Below are 14,991 nucleotides of genomic sequence, written 5' to 3'. Positions count from 1 at the left end.
GTCTTCCGCCCAACCTTTCCAAATTTGAGGGAGGGACAAAAACCTGCCTTTAATCACTTACCTTCGGAAGTACCAGCGTCGGATGAACAGGGAGTTGCTCTTGGCCCTTCGATGGCTAGTGCCTCTCAACCTCCACCAATAAGAAAGGAGATTGGAGGAAAAATATTCTCCTTCGCTACTTCTGCCCTTGACCGGATGATGGATCCATCCTTTGGCGAGGATACCGAGACTCCTCCCCTTGTTGAGCATGGGGCCCCTGAAGTCAGCGCCACGGTGGATTCTGGATTCAATGAGGTTCTTATGCGCTATAGAGGGTCATTTCGCGATGAATCAGCGGGCCCGAATAGAGCGACCAATGTTCCGACACTGTCTATTTTTGCTCAGACTTTGATTCCAAAGGAGGCCGACCTCCTTCGTGACGTATGGTTAGGGCTACTGGAAGAGGAGTTAGCTACGGTCCGGGCTAGTGAAGCTATTCTTCAAGAGGAGGTGATGTCTTATAAGGCTAAATTAACCAACTTTTAAGAGGAACTTTCAATCTCCCATTTGAATGCTAAAATGAGTAGAGTGGATATGGTTAGGATATGAGGAGAGTCAATGTTTAAGCGGTTGTCTTAGTTGAGGTAAGTTTTTTTTTTCTTTCTGGATGAACAATTGTAAGCGGGTGAAACAAATGTAAAAATATTTTATTTCGTGAATTAATATATACATGAATGTTTTATTTTATTTTTCAATATTTATATATTCATGATTTTATATGTATTTATTGGTTCATCAATATGCACATTTGATTTAACACTTTTCCCACACTTTGATATGAAGAAAATATTGTATTACCCTTAACGATATTTTGACTTCTACTTTATATTATAGTTGGTGAACTGGAAGTTTGGTTCCTCATGCTATCATTTTCCTTTCCTCCGTGTGACTCTCTTTTTCTCCCTCTTATCACAACATGGCTCCTAGGTATTCAAATATGGGTTGAGGATGTCGTTCTACAGCGGGATGAGGTCCATCTTCAATAGCTACGACATTATTTCTACAAAAGTCACACGGAACTCCTTCGCCATCATAATGACCTTCATCGTTTACCTTCAGCGAGTTGAAATTCTGTGGTCGATCTAGTTCATCTCTTATTTCTTCGGCGTTAAGATTGACCGAGAACGTTACACATTATTTTTTGTCTAGGCTTTGAGAACAAGGTGAAGGAATGGTCGTCAAAGTTCATGATCATTAAACATTGTCGTGGCTGGGGAGTTTATTTCTGACCAATTAACAGTGAGGTGGTAAGACGAAAATGGCACCGGAGAGTACTCACATCTACGTCGACATGATTGAGAGGAGCAAGCTTTCCGTATACCAATTTACAGACTGTGCAGTTGTTGACATCTTGTGGCCCGGAACCTCTGAGAGCATGACCGAAAGTCTCTAGGAGGAGTCAAACGAGAAAGAGAAGAAGTGGATGGAAGCGGCAACAACGAAGTTTGAAGAAAAGAGACCCAAGGCGAAGAAACCTTTTGGCAGGGATGACTCCCTTGTCTAGCTAAGGAAATCTTCAGGAAAGCCCGGTGCTGATAGAAAAAAATATTTTTGTTTCGTTTTTCCTTCTTTTCTTTTCTTTTCTTTTCTTTTTTTTTTTTATTAACACGTTGAAGTGGGTGAGGGATATTGTAAAGGGGTGCAGTCGTCGGGATATTAACACGGGGGAGCCTCTTCCAGGAAACTCCAATCTAAACTTCGGGGTCTCAGGAGTCGGCCCTTATAGAAGAGGCTCCCCCGCCCCAACCGATTGAGAAGGAGAGGGGTGCAGTCGTCGCCTACATCGTCCCGCGGGAGAGGGCCGCCGTGCATCATGTATCTCCCCTGTAGGCCATTCCAACCTCCTAGAGCAACTCATGTCCAAGATCAAACTCCTAGAGAGGGCAGATCGAGACCCGAAGTACAGAGGCCAGTGGAAGATGAGTCACTGCCTCCCCCCTCCCCTCCTTCGACTGTGTTTTAAATGATTTTTAATTAAAGTTTGAATAATCCTTACTAAAAAAAATTACATCAAGGCCTGTGTCTTGCCTCGAGATTTTTATTAGATGATAGAAAATTTATTGATTTGTACGAATAATGCTCTTATAAAATATCGAGTATTTAAAATGGATTAAAAGAAATAGCAATAAGAAAAAAGCAAAAAATCTATAATAATTTGAATCATTAATGAGATCTAAATATGGAAAATCTCTTATATTATTATTAAACGCAATACTGAACTATTTCAGCGAATAAAATTAAATCTGAGACGTCCAGGAGAGATCCAACGGTAATATTTCTAAAAATAAGGATCGCACCGTTATGGAGCCAATATTTTCTTCCTTGTATGAAGATCTGAAGGGTCGCAGTAAACCGGTAAATCCCTAATCGAAGTCCTCCAGTTCTCTCAACGCGACCATGGTGCCGACGGCGGAGGGGTTGGAAACGCAGGACGATTCCAAACGTCCTAGAAGATTTGCGACGGTAGATCATTCGATCAATTACTCCGAATTCCAGTATTATCTTTCCAACTCACCGGATTCAATGGAACTCAAAGATTCGTTCCAGGAGATTGAAGAACTCGACGCTGATTGGAGTTGTGAGGAGGATAGACGTAAACAGCGGCCGCCGATTAGGAGTAAAACCAAGGGAAGGGAAGAGGAAGATGTGGAGAAGAGTGGGTGCGGGAGGCGGGGGAAAAGAAGTAGGGGTTCCACGGTGGAAAAAGGTGGCGGATTCGATTCGTGTAGGAAGAGGAAGAAAATACCGGCTTCATCCTCCATTCCTTCTTTGCATCCTAAAGTCCTTATTGACGGCAATGTGGAGTCTCCCTGCTCGACATCTTCTTCCGTTTCTTCCGTGGGAAATCTCCACAGATGCGAGAAGGTATGTTTATTTTATTTTCTGTTATTTTGTTGAGCCCGGCCTTTCACCAATTTAATACTATTGGTCATCATTTGTTCTTCAATGTAAGAATTCTGCAAAGACGATATGCATTAAGCGCAGAACAATTGGGAAGGAGGATATGGTTTCGAATGGCTCAAGTTATCTCAAGAATCAGGACAAAACTGGAAGCAGGTACGCCTCACACATCTGTTAATTTGTTTACTGATCTTGTTTACTTCTTCTTTTTTTTTAATTCTGTCTTTGAAAGTCTTTTTTGCCCTAATTTTTAGATTTTTATTTTCATTGCGAACTTTGCCTTGTGGAACTAGGTGCCGAAAGATGGCTGATGAGATGAGCTTGAAGGCTTTGCCATCATGCGATGAAACTTATGTCTGCGGAGTTTGTAAGAGGCCGCATAAGGCATCCATGGTACTTTTTGACTCCATTGAACTCGGAAAATAAATTATACCAAGTGCTCATCATACATCTTGTTGTCTATGTATATAAATAGACGGCATAGTTTCTGAATAATTATCTTAATTATCTTGTATAACTGATCAAATCTGGATTTAGAAGCACCTAATTTATGTATTTATTGTTGTTTATTTCTTTGTGGAGGTTTCCGTAGACATGTATAAATTTAGCATAAATGATATCACCTGACTAATTCTTATCAAAGCATTTAAGTGGGCTAGCGTTCTTCAATGTATCTCAAATTTCTTTTTTGGGGAATGCAAATGTAAATGAGGTTCTCTGCGATCCAAATGCCTCTGTCACAAAATCATCCTGCAAATTAAGTTAGATGTTACTTTTTTTGCTTTTTTTTTACTACGGTTTTTGAAGATTGGACATGAATTTTACATTTTGTGTATTCAAATGAATTGATTTAAGTAGTTTTATTTTTTCATCAAGCTCATTCTATGGTTTCACTGAACTTGAATGTATTCACCAAAAATGTGGGGTTGTTGGCATGCTGATCACTTGTACATTTGTTATGATCTAGAAATATGATTTTGCCCATATTCTCATTGTATTAATACTACCAAGTAATAAGGCTTTTCAAAGATTGACATTCTTCTTATTTCTGTGTGATTTTTAGACTCCTAGCAGAGATTTTGATAGACTTCATAAAGTTGAAAACAACGTTCGTGTGCTTAATCTTCTGCTGCCTTCTTTAAAACAATTGAATCAGGAGCAAGACATTGAAAAGAAAATTGAGTCAAACATTCAAGGTTCTTTGTTCTGATTTTTGATAGAATATGATTATGCTTAAATAATTTCGCTAAGATTATTCATAATAAATTATGCTTATCATTAACAGGTTTGCCGTTATCTGAGTTGAGGATTCAGAAATCCACTTGTGAAAAAGATGAGAGAGTATATTGGTACGAAAAATTCTTCGTCAAGCTGTTCGTCTCATTAAGCTCTTTTAATTCTATTTTTTTGTTTTTTTTGGTGCAGCAACTACTGCAAAACATCTATTGTCGATCTTCACCGAAGCTGCCCTAGTTGTGAATTTGATCTATGCATAACTTGTTGCAAAGAAATACGCGAGAACAATCTTTCTTGTACAGAGGAATTACTGCCTCCTGTAAATAGAGGAACGGAATATTTGCATGGTGGAAATTCTGCCCAGATGTTTGCAGCAGAACATGAGAATGGAGATATGTCAATGCATTACCGTAATGAATTTGCTAAGTGGAAGGCTGATCAAAATGGGAAAATTTGTTGTCCACCGAAGGAAATTGGAGGGTGTGGCAGTGCTGTCCTAAAATTAAAATGCATGCTTGCTGAAGATTGGATCTCAAAACTGGAAGACAAGGCTGAAACCCTTATAGTAAGTTTTGGATTCCTACAAGATTCTATTACAACTAGAAATGCAAGCTGTAGTTGTTCTAATACAAGCAAAAGTTCTAGAAAAGCAGCTTCCAGGAAAGATTCAGCAGACAACTTTTTATATTGTCCAAATTCTAGCTGTATTGATCTGATTGAACTCAAGCATTTCCAAAAACATTGGGCTAAGAGTGAGCCAGTGATTGTGCGTGGCGTTCTTGATGAGAAATCACATTTAAGCTGGGAGCCAAAGGCTATGTGGAAAAATTTATGCAGAAGCAAGATTAGTTCAGAATCATTTCAACTTCAGACTATCGACTGCCTGGCCCTTTGCAAGGCAAGTCCCTTATATATATATATATATATATACTCACCTACACATTATATATATATATATATATATGTATATATTTTGTTCTATGTTTTTTATTTATGCTATTTATCTCCTACACAGATCTAAAGCTTTGCAATCCACTTTCTCATTTATTGTTACTTTACTCTTTTGAATAGACTTGTAATGATGATAACGATACCTTGACCAAAGTGATCTTCTTACTTTAGGTTGAGATAGCGAGTGATGACTTTTTTGAGGGCTACTTTGAAGGACGAATGTATGCCAATTCCTGGCCAGAAATGCTAAAACTGAAGGATTGGCCTACATCAACGCATTTTGAAGATTGTTTACCATGCCATGGGAATGAATTTATCAATTCACTACCATTTCAGGAGTACACAAATCCCCGAACGGGTCCTTTAAACATTTCTACAGCTCTTCCCAATGAAATGTTAAAGCTGGACATGGGGCCGAAATCATATATTGCGTATGGAATGAGAGAAGAACTTGGCAGAGGAGATTCAGTTACCAAGATTCATTGCGATGTTTCAGATGCAGTACGTGAGCTTTTTATTATGTCATTAATATTTACTTAATTTTTCTTTAATGATGGCTAATTCTAATGCTTATCAATTATGTTGAATTTTTTAAATTCAAGTCTCTGTTGTATTGCTTCCATTATGCTAGTCAGATACACTTCTTATAGAGTATAACTAATTTTTTAGTCAAGTGGAAACTTCTTTTCTATGATATTTGCTCGGACCTATTTTTACAACACTTTTCCTGCCCATCAGTATTATGGATATTGTTGAGAATGTTCTCTTTTTTTTCTTCATTTATCACTCAGCATATAAAGTTACCTGATCTTAGAGTACATTCTGTATATGCAAGCCCACATGATTGAAGAGTGTTGGTTTTATTAGGAAAGCTTGGAATGAAATATAGGGAAAACCCTTAGCTGTTAGCACGCTTAAGGCTTTTAAACGATATGGTTGATGGGAATAGAATCAATAGCATATATTCATATAATGAAGCTTCATGATATTAAGTTCAAAATATCATAGTAGCATTAAAACACGATTCTGCCAAATCGTTGTGCTGTGAAGCCGGAAAAAGAAAAGGAGAAAAAAATGAAGAAATAAATGTGATTCACTGATTGGGCTGCATGTTGCTTCTTTATCTGCTATGAAAATGTCTTCTTTTCTTTCAATGCAGAATTTAAATGCATCTCCACTTTATATAAATTTCAAGACATGTAATGTATATTTTTCTTTCATGAATTAATATTTGCAATTGTATGCACGGTAAGTCTTACAATATGTAATCTTCTTTCTACTCTACAAGCATTGCTTTGTCAGCAATGGTTGTCATCTGAATATTTGAATGTGATAAACAAAGATTTGAAGTAAAGTGATGGGCATTGTTCTTCTGGTTCACTATATATTCTATACATTATAGATAACTCTTGTGCTTAAAATTTGCATGTTCCATCTTCGAAGCAAGATTTATCCCACCATGGGAGCGTTGGGTAAGTTTTGACAAATTATTTGATTGAACAACTTGTTTAGTCTGATAGTAGATGTCTATAAAATGAACCCAGCAAATGTTTTTGGATCCATGTGAAATCAATTGAGTTTTATCGTCCCTAATACTGCTAAAAAACCTATCATATTAATGGTATATTCATTAATTGATCAGAGGAAGAAGATCTGTTGTTGCTGTTTACGTTAGTTCGATATATTATTAAGGGACTATTGGAGAAGATGTTCTGAAGATAGTTTATGAAACAAGGATTCAGTTTTAGCTTTTTGGCATAAGAAAAACCTTATGGGACTGTATTATGTTATAAATCGTTTTGGGAAGGTGGAAAAATTATTAGTTAGGATTAGCTTCACATTTTTAATACTTGAGGCATATTCGGAACGGTATTTCTTTTTTCCTTTTCTTGGAGTTTTTTTTTTTTTTACTGTATTCATTCAAACTTTAAATTCAGATTCATGAGTTTTGATCTTCATTGATTTTATTAACCCTTTGTTTCTTCTCTTTTCTGTTTTCATTGAAACGTTATTAAGGATGCTTTACTTTTTTATCATTGAGCTTGATACACCACCAACAAATTTTCATCATCCGGCACAAATCTCGAGGCAATATTTTGTGCAAGAAATATTAAAATCTTGATAAAAAGTCATCCAGAGCTCCGATTTCAGCAAACTTATAGTCAAACTGACCAACTCGATGAAACGGACCTAATGATATCAAAGTTAGTCAATGGAAATATAATCTATAGCATAAATTCATGTCATGCAGCTTCATGATATTAAGTTCAATAGATAATAGTAGAATTGAAACACGATTTTGCAAAGTCGTCGTGCTTTGAAGCCAGAAAAAAAAAATAGAGAAAAAAATGAAGAAATAACGCGATTCACTGATTGGACTGCATTTTCTTTCTTTTTCTGCTATGGAAATGCCTTCCTTTCTTTTAATGCAGAATCTAAATACATCTCCACTTTATATAAATTTTAAGACTTGAAATTTATATTTTTCTTTCATGAATTAATATTTGCAATCATATGCTCAGTGAGTCTTACAATATGTAATTTCTTTTTACTCTACAAGCATGGTTTTGTTAACAATGATTGTTATTTCAATATTTGAATGTGATAAAACAAAGATTTGAAGTAGAAGTGATGGGCATTATTCTTCTGGTTCATTATATGTTCTATATATTATATTTAACTCTTGTGCTTAAAAATTACTTGTCTCATTTTTGGGAAGCAAGATTCATCCCACTATGGATGAGTTGGGTAAGTTTTGAGAAATTATTTGATTGAACAACTTTTTTTAGTCTGACAATAGATGTCTATAAAGTGACCCCAGCAAATGTTTTAGGATCCATGTGAAATCAATTAATTTTTATTGTCCCTAATACTGCTAAATAAGTTATCATATTAATGGTGTATTCACTAATTGATCAGAGGAAGAAAGAACTGCTGTTGCAGTTTACGTTTGTTTGATATATTATTGAGGGGACTGTAGGATAAGATGTCCTTAAGATAGGTTATTAAACAAGAATTAAGTTTTGGCTTTTTGGCATAAGAAAAACCTTATGGTACTGTATGATATTAGGAATCGTTTTGGAAAGGTAGAAAACTTATTACTTATTCGAAACGCTTCTTCTTTCCTTTTCTTGGGGCTTTCTTTTTTCTTTTTGTATTCATACGAACTTTAAATTCAGATTCATGAGGTTTGATTATTCATCGATTCATTAACACTATGTTTTTCTCTCTTCTATTTTCATGAAATGTTATAAGGGATGCAGTACTTTTTTATTATTGAGCTGTTGTGTTTTTCCTTGGAAGAGCTTGACGGTTTCCTTTCATCTTATATAATCTTTGCGCATGCTTTTCTGGGCATTAGATTTATTATATATGATAATGCTCCAAAAAGTTTAAAAAAAAAAATCAAACATGAGTTACAAGCTAACGTAAAAAAAAAAAAAAATCAAACATGAGTTACAAGCTAACGTTATATTTAATTGGAGGATGTCAGACACGTTGATGTTTTCCTGTTAGTTAGTGTGTAATATTTAGCTCACTACATCAACTTTAACAAGAAACCTGGTCATGGATGAAGAATCGCTTGCATTATAAAATATAAAAAAGAAAATGGTCGTATACACCCATCTCATGGACATTTTAAATGGGGAGTTAACAAAAAAAAATGACATTCAAGTCAGCTTATTTATTTTTGTTTGCAGGTTGAATGTTGTATTTTACTGTTGAAGTGTCAGTATAACGTCTATCTAATTACAGCTTTTTGGTACAGGTAAATGTTTTAATGCATGTTGCAGAGGTCTTGCCTACTGAAGAGCAGAAGTATGCAATAGAGAAGTTGAAGAAGTTGCACAGAGATCAAGATGAAAGAGAGAAATGTAGTAGCTTTCATGGAGAAGAGACTTGTAGCAGGATGGAGGAAACATATGTGGATGAGTTTTCGGACCTCGGGAATGAAAATGATCAGCAGAATAAAATTCAAGATGGAGGTGCTCTATGGGACATATTTCGGAAAGAAGATGTAGAACCGCTGAAAGCATATCTTAGAAAGCATTCCAAGGAATTCCGCCATACTTATTGTTCACCACTTGAACAGGTTGGTTTGCCTATTTCCTTCATATTGAAATTGGATTATCAAGGTAGATTATATCTCTCTAATAAACCAAATTGTGTATTTTAGGTATTTAATCCAGTCCATGATGAGGTGTTCTATCTAACCTCGGAACACAAAAGGAAGCTCAAGGACGAATTTGGTTAGTTATAAATCTGTTTTGTTTTGCTTTATTTTTCTTTTATGGAACACTTGGAAACTCTTAGTGGCCCATGTGCTTCTGCAGGGATAGAGCCATGGACATTTGTTCAAGGGCTAGGAGAAGCAGTATTCATCCCTGCAGGCTGTCCACATCAAGTGCGCAACCTTAAGGTATGTGATTTTGATTCAATATTCAGATTCCGAAGATCCAACTTTGGCACTTAATAGTTGTTTCTGCATGCATGTTTGTTACTAAATTCATTTACTGCAGTCTTGCACGAAAGTTGCCCTTGATTTTGTCTCTCCTGAGAATGTAAGCGAATGCATACGCTTGACTGGGGACTTCAGATTGCTTCCCCAATATCACAGGGCAAAGGAAGACAAACTAGAGGTAACATCTATATTCTGACTTCCATTTTGTCTTTTCAATTCTAGGAAAATTTCAGTACTAGAGGTAACATCTAAACATTCTTAAAAAAAATAAAAAAAATACAAATATGACGGAGCTAAATTATAAGGGTATAAGTTGCAAACATGTGTCACAATCTAGAAAGTTTACTCGATGTGTTGCCGACTCAACTGCTGACTCATTGTTGCCTTCCTAGCTAACTCCAGCCGATTTGTGTTCGGGCAACAGTGGGAGAGGCAAAAGGCGAATGCAGCGGGGTGTTTTGCAATTTTCTATAAGAATATTATTAAAATGAAGTTTTCTTGAATCTGGTTTAATTTTAATTAATTTAATTAATGCAAATTTATGTTTAATCACTATACAATGATACTATCTTATGCAAAAAAAAGTTATATTTAATTAATTGCATTTGATATGAACTTTATAAATAATTAATTCATAATTAACTAATAACAATTTAAGTTTTAATTAATATTTAATTAGTTTAATGAAGTTATAGTTAATTTTGAATTGGCATAGTAACTAACTATTTAGAAATTTAAATATTAATTAATGATTAATTAGTTCTACACTTTTTTATCAACTAGTTGGCCATTAGAAATCATATAAATTTAAATTAGTCTTAATAAATGCATCATTAATAAGGGTGCAAAATGAGCTGAGCGAGCCTGGGCTCAACTTATGCTCGGCTTGTAAAAAAAAATATCACTGTTTGTGTTCAACTCGTTTATATTTTGAACATAAAAAGTGTGTTTGTGGTGCAAAATGAGCCGAGCGAGCCTAGGCTCAACTTATGCTCAGCTTGTTGAAAAAACATCAATGTTCGTGTTCAGCTCCTTTATATTTCGAACATAAAAACTGTGTTCGTGTTTGACTCTGCTTAGCAAGTCAAACATGTGTTGTTCACGAACAAAGAGTCGTTTTGACAACTCTAATCACGCAGATGTAGGATGTTAAGAGTTGGAAAAAAATTAATCCTATTGTTTATATTAAAACTTAAATATAATTTAATATATGTTTTTTTCTATTTTGTAATTAATAATTTTAATTCATTATAAATCTTTGTAGCCTGGTAGTCAATTAAATTAAAAAAAATCCTGCCATATATATATATATATATATATACACACACACACACGCACACACATATACATACATACATACATAGTATTTCGAGCTAAAACGAGCCGAACACAACCCATATTCTCGTGTTCGGCTCGTTTATATATCGAGCCCAAAAAAATATTCGTGTTCAACTCATTAACTTAGTGAACGAATCCAACAGGAGCTTCTTAACGAGCCGAACATGAGCTGTTCACGAACGAGTCTTTGTGACAGTTCAAATCATTAATATATTATATAAAATTTTTATTTGAATTATTAGAAATAAATCTTAAATCTCATTTTTCACCCATTTTATGTTGAATTCCTCGTCTAATAAGGTTGCATTTGTTTCAGTTGTGGCTGTATGAAATCTCAATTAAGAAGATGTGAAAAATTTGTTGTTTAAAAGCTGGTGTTCTAGAAATAATTGTTTTGTTTTAAAAATTCAGTTTTAAAAGTGATGCAATTAGCGGCTCGGGTGCGCTTACATGACGTGGGGGAGTTGCATGTGAAGCTCTTTCTTTTAAATAATTATTATAATACTTACAATTAATAAATTATTTTAATAATGACAATTAATTACATATAACCCAAAATTTGTTAATTAATAATAAGTTACATATCCCTGCTTAAAGCCTTTCATATGAATACTATATTAACTAATTAATTTTATAACAATATTTTATGTAAATTAATTTATCATAAAGTGACATTTAATGTATTAATTAATTATATAGTAATAACATTTTACATGCTTAATTAATTAAAAATGATAATTGTGTATGAAATAGGGTCTGTTTGGGGCAGCTGTAGTTTATTGAATAATCTGTTGATAAGCTGATTAAAAATAATCTGCTGATAAGTTATGTTGGGTAGTTATTACAAATTTTTATTTTTATGGAAAAGTCAGACCGCAGCCAAAAAGCTGTCACCGCACCTAGATAGGTGTGGTGTGAAAACGTTATTTTTAGCGTTTTGAAAATGCATGAGCTATCAAAACACAGTTTACCCAAATATGTCAGGTGCGTTTTTAAAACACTGCCACACTAAATAAGCTGCCCCAAACGGATCCTAATCTTGTATAGGATTTACATGTATTATATTAATTACATATGTAAGAATAATAAATTACATGAATATTTTAAGAGGCCCACCCATAATAATTTACACGTGCCAATCCTAACTTGAACGGAGAACGCGGTCCGCCAAGTGCGGTTGTGATTATTCAAAAGTTCAAGGTCGCGGTTTTAAATTGAAATACACATATTGCAATACAAATGCTTGACCAAGGGATGTGGTTTAAAAATCTGGCCGGAAAGTTGTCCCAAATGCAGCCTATAAGTCAATGCATCGGACCTATTCAACTTAAAATTGAAAGTCGTGGGCTCGTCCTCGTCAACACACGACATTGGTTTCATTAAATGGATCTCCAAGGACTTACCATCCCAATTTTGAGAATTTGGGGGACGGGAATGTTGCGAGAGAGATCAATGTTTCGAGCTTAAGGTAAGTCGTGTAAATATTTTTTTTTAAGAGTTCCATATAAACCACACATTTCATATGTATTTATGCATCAAACACCAAAACTTTAATTTTGACATGAATGGGTTTTGCTTTTTAAAAAGTTAGTAGATGTGGTATTCTTATATGATGAGAACGATATGAGTGGTATAAATGTAAAATTCAAATCACATTATATGATATTCATTACAAAGGTTTTTATTTGACTAAATTCATCTAAAATTGTCTGATAGTTTCTCAGTATTTATCAAGATTTACTAACATATCAAGCAGATTTCAGGATTTAGGCTCTGTTTGTTAAATTTATTCGTTGCGACGATGTTTTGAAAATGTTGCGTTACCGTTTTGAAACTGCGTTTGAGCAGCTTATCCGAAAACACAATTAGTTTTTTACATTAAACACGGAACGTGGGTTGAACCTCGGGGTCTGCTTTTTAAGATAAGCGGTTTATCTAGATAAGCACAAGCTGCTCTAAATGCGCCCTTAATCACCTCGAGATTTGATGAATCAGGATTTACTCGATTTACTAAATTCTATTTAAACTAAAATTTGCATCAAAACATGTGCTTAAATTGTTGCTTCACTCGTGAATATTAATGGCATTTTTATGTGCTTTGAGAATTTTGATGTTAGGTAGATAAATATTAAAATTTAAGTGCAATATATGCACTGGCACAGTTAATTTTTGTATTCACACGCGCGCGCACGTAAATATTTGTGCGAAGAAAATGTTACATATGTTTCAAGCATGTGCACACAATAATGGATGGGAAGATCACATACATCTAAGTGAAATTATGTTTACTGACCATCTCATTTATCATTGTTTGCGCATACTTACAAATTATGTAATATTGATGGTTCTATAATTTTTTTTGTCATCTATTAGCATTAATTTTTGTATGCACACGCGTGAGCGCACATAAAAATTTGTGCGTAGAAAATGTTACATACTTTTTAAGCATGTTCACACAATAATGGATATGCAGATCACATACATCTACTGAAATTATGTTTACTGACCATCTCATTTATCATTGTCCGCACATACTGTTAAATTATGTAATATTTTCTCGTGTGTGCGATGGAGTTGAGGGGTGTTGGAGTGGACATGCAGGAACGTTGGTTGGATAGAAGGGGTGTGATGAGGTGGGCGGAAATTCCGGTTCAACATGAGATTGGGTGATTGGTGAAAAATTGTTCTAGGGGACGCTTGAGGAGAACTTGTGCCGAACATTTTCATCATATTATATGTCAAGCTTATAAACTTGTGAATGATGATAAAACTCCCTACTTGGGTGAGTAGACTGCACATAAGTATATGTATGTATGCATGTATGTATTAAAGTTTAATTGTGCTTCTATAGAACTTTGCTTATATGGTTATTACTTTTATGAGTTTTAACATACCAAGCATCCAAAACTTTAAATATAATGAATTAACCGCCTAAATTTTAAAATTTTACATTTCAACTATCAATCACCCAATTCTTTTAATATAATGAAGTGGAAGTCCTATTTCAAAGGAAAATAAACTTTTAGTTTGTTGAAATGTAATTTTTAAGTTTAGATAGTCAAAACTATTATTTTTAAAGTTTTAGATGGGTTATATAATTCTCTATTTTTATTATTGAAGGGCAAAACCCTAATTCAAATGAATGTTAAAAAAGTGTTTTTCTATTGCCAATAAGTAGGGGTGTAAACAAACTGAACACAAACGAACAGAACTTTTGTTCGTGTTTGGTTCGTTTGAAATTTTATTTGTTTAAAATAAGCTTGTGTTTGAAATTGTTCGTGAAGTCACTGTTCGTGTTCGTTTCTTAACGAACGAGCTGAATACGAACGACAAATTAGTTTGACATTTCTAATATTAATATATATAAATAATATATTATATTAATTGTATAACTTATATTATATAAATATATAATATCTAGAACGAGTTGTTCACGAACAACGAGCTTTTTTGACAGCCCTATTAATAACTACCTTTTCGAACCTATTTCAAAGGTAAATAAAGTTTTAGTTTGTTGAAATGTAATTTTTTAAGTTTAGGGAGTCAAACTATTATTTTTAAAGTTTTAGATGGGTTATATAATTCTCTATTTTTATTATTGAAGGGCAAAAACCTAATTCAAATGAATGTTAAAAGTGTTTTTCTATTGCTAATAATTAGGGGTGTAAACAAATTGAACACAAACAAACAGAACTTATGTTTGTGTTCGGTTCGTTTGAAATTTTGTTTGTTTTAAATAAGCTCGTGTTCGAAATTGTTCTTGAAGTCACTGTTCGTGTTCGTTTCTTAACGAACGAGCTGAATACGAATGACGAGCTAGTTTGACATTTCTAATATTAATATATATAAATAATATATTATATTAATTGTATAACTTATATTATATAAATATACAATATCTATATTAGTATATTACTAATATAGTATATTAATATATTATTATTATTAATTTATTATATATTATAATTTTTAAAATTTAATTTTTAAAATATCATAATTTTTTTATATATAATTATTTTAAATTATTTTATATTTCGAACAATAACGATTCGAACACGAACGAA

At 33.9% G+C, this 14,991-nt stretch overlaps 1 protein-coding gene across 3 annotated transcripts; it reads left to right on the top strand.

Annotated features, from left to right (window-relative positions):
* The first annotated feature begins 2,351 nt into the window (after positions 1 to 2,351).
* LOC110026107 (lysine-specific demethylase JMJ25-like) lies at positions 2,352 to 13,741 on the top strand. 3 transcript variants are annotated; one of them, XM_020726916.1, is made up of 12 exons: positions 2,352 to 2,904; positions 2,993 to 3,096; positions 3,234 to 3,333; positions 4,004 to 4,136; positions 4,226 to 4,289; positions 4,366 to 5,074; positions 5,299 to 5,628; positions 8,897 to 9,220; positions 9,305 to 9,377; positions 9,462 to 9,547; positions 9,648 to 9,767; positions 13,529 to 13,741. In XM_020726916.1, exons 1-12 carry the CDS (start codon positions 2,437 to 2,439, stop codon positions 13,595 to 13,597), a joined length of 2,580 nt encoding a protein of 859 aa, XP_020582575.1. In that variant the 5' UTR covers positions 2,352 to 2,436; the 3' UTR covers positions 13,598 to 13,741. The 3 variants fall into 3 exon arrangements, with proteins under 3 accessions (XP_020582575.1, XP_020582584.1, XP_020582566.1); XM_020726925.1 differs by lacking the exon at positions 13,529 to 13,741 and adding an exon at positions 11,244 to 11,429; XM_020726907.1 differs by lacking the exon at positions 13,529 to 13,741 and adding an exon at positions 9,982 to 10,110.
* Positions 13,742 to 14,991: the final 1,250 nt, after the last annotated feature.

Source organism: Phalaenopsis equestris, unplaced genomic scaffold, assembly GCF_001263595.1.
Source record: "Phalaenopsis equestris unplaced genomic scaffold, ASM126359v1 Scaffold000002, whole genome shotgun sequence".
Classification (NCBI taxonomy): Eukaryota; Viridiplantae; Streptophyta; class Magnoliopsida; order Asparagales; family Orchidaceae; genus Phalaenopsis; species Phalaenopsis equestris.
The sequence above is the reverse complement of the archived record's forward strand: the minus strand, read 5'-3'. Positions and strand labels throughout refer to the sequence as shown.

Coding starts and splice junctions, on each gene's coding strand:
- LOC110026107 (XM_020726907.1), top strand. CDS start 2,437: ATGGTGCCGACGGCGGAGGGGTTGGAAACGCAGGACGATTCCAAACGT. Junction 3,097..3,233: donor CAGGACAAAACTGGAAGCAG/GTACGCCTCACA, acceptor TTGTGGAACTAG/GTGCCGAAAGATGGCTGATG. Junction 4,290..4,365: donor AAAGATGAGAGAGTATATTG/GTACGAAAAATT, acceptor TTTTTGGTGCAG/CAACTACTGCAAAACATCTA.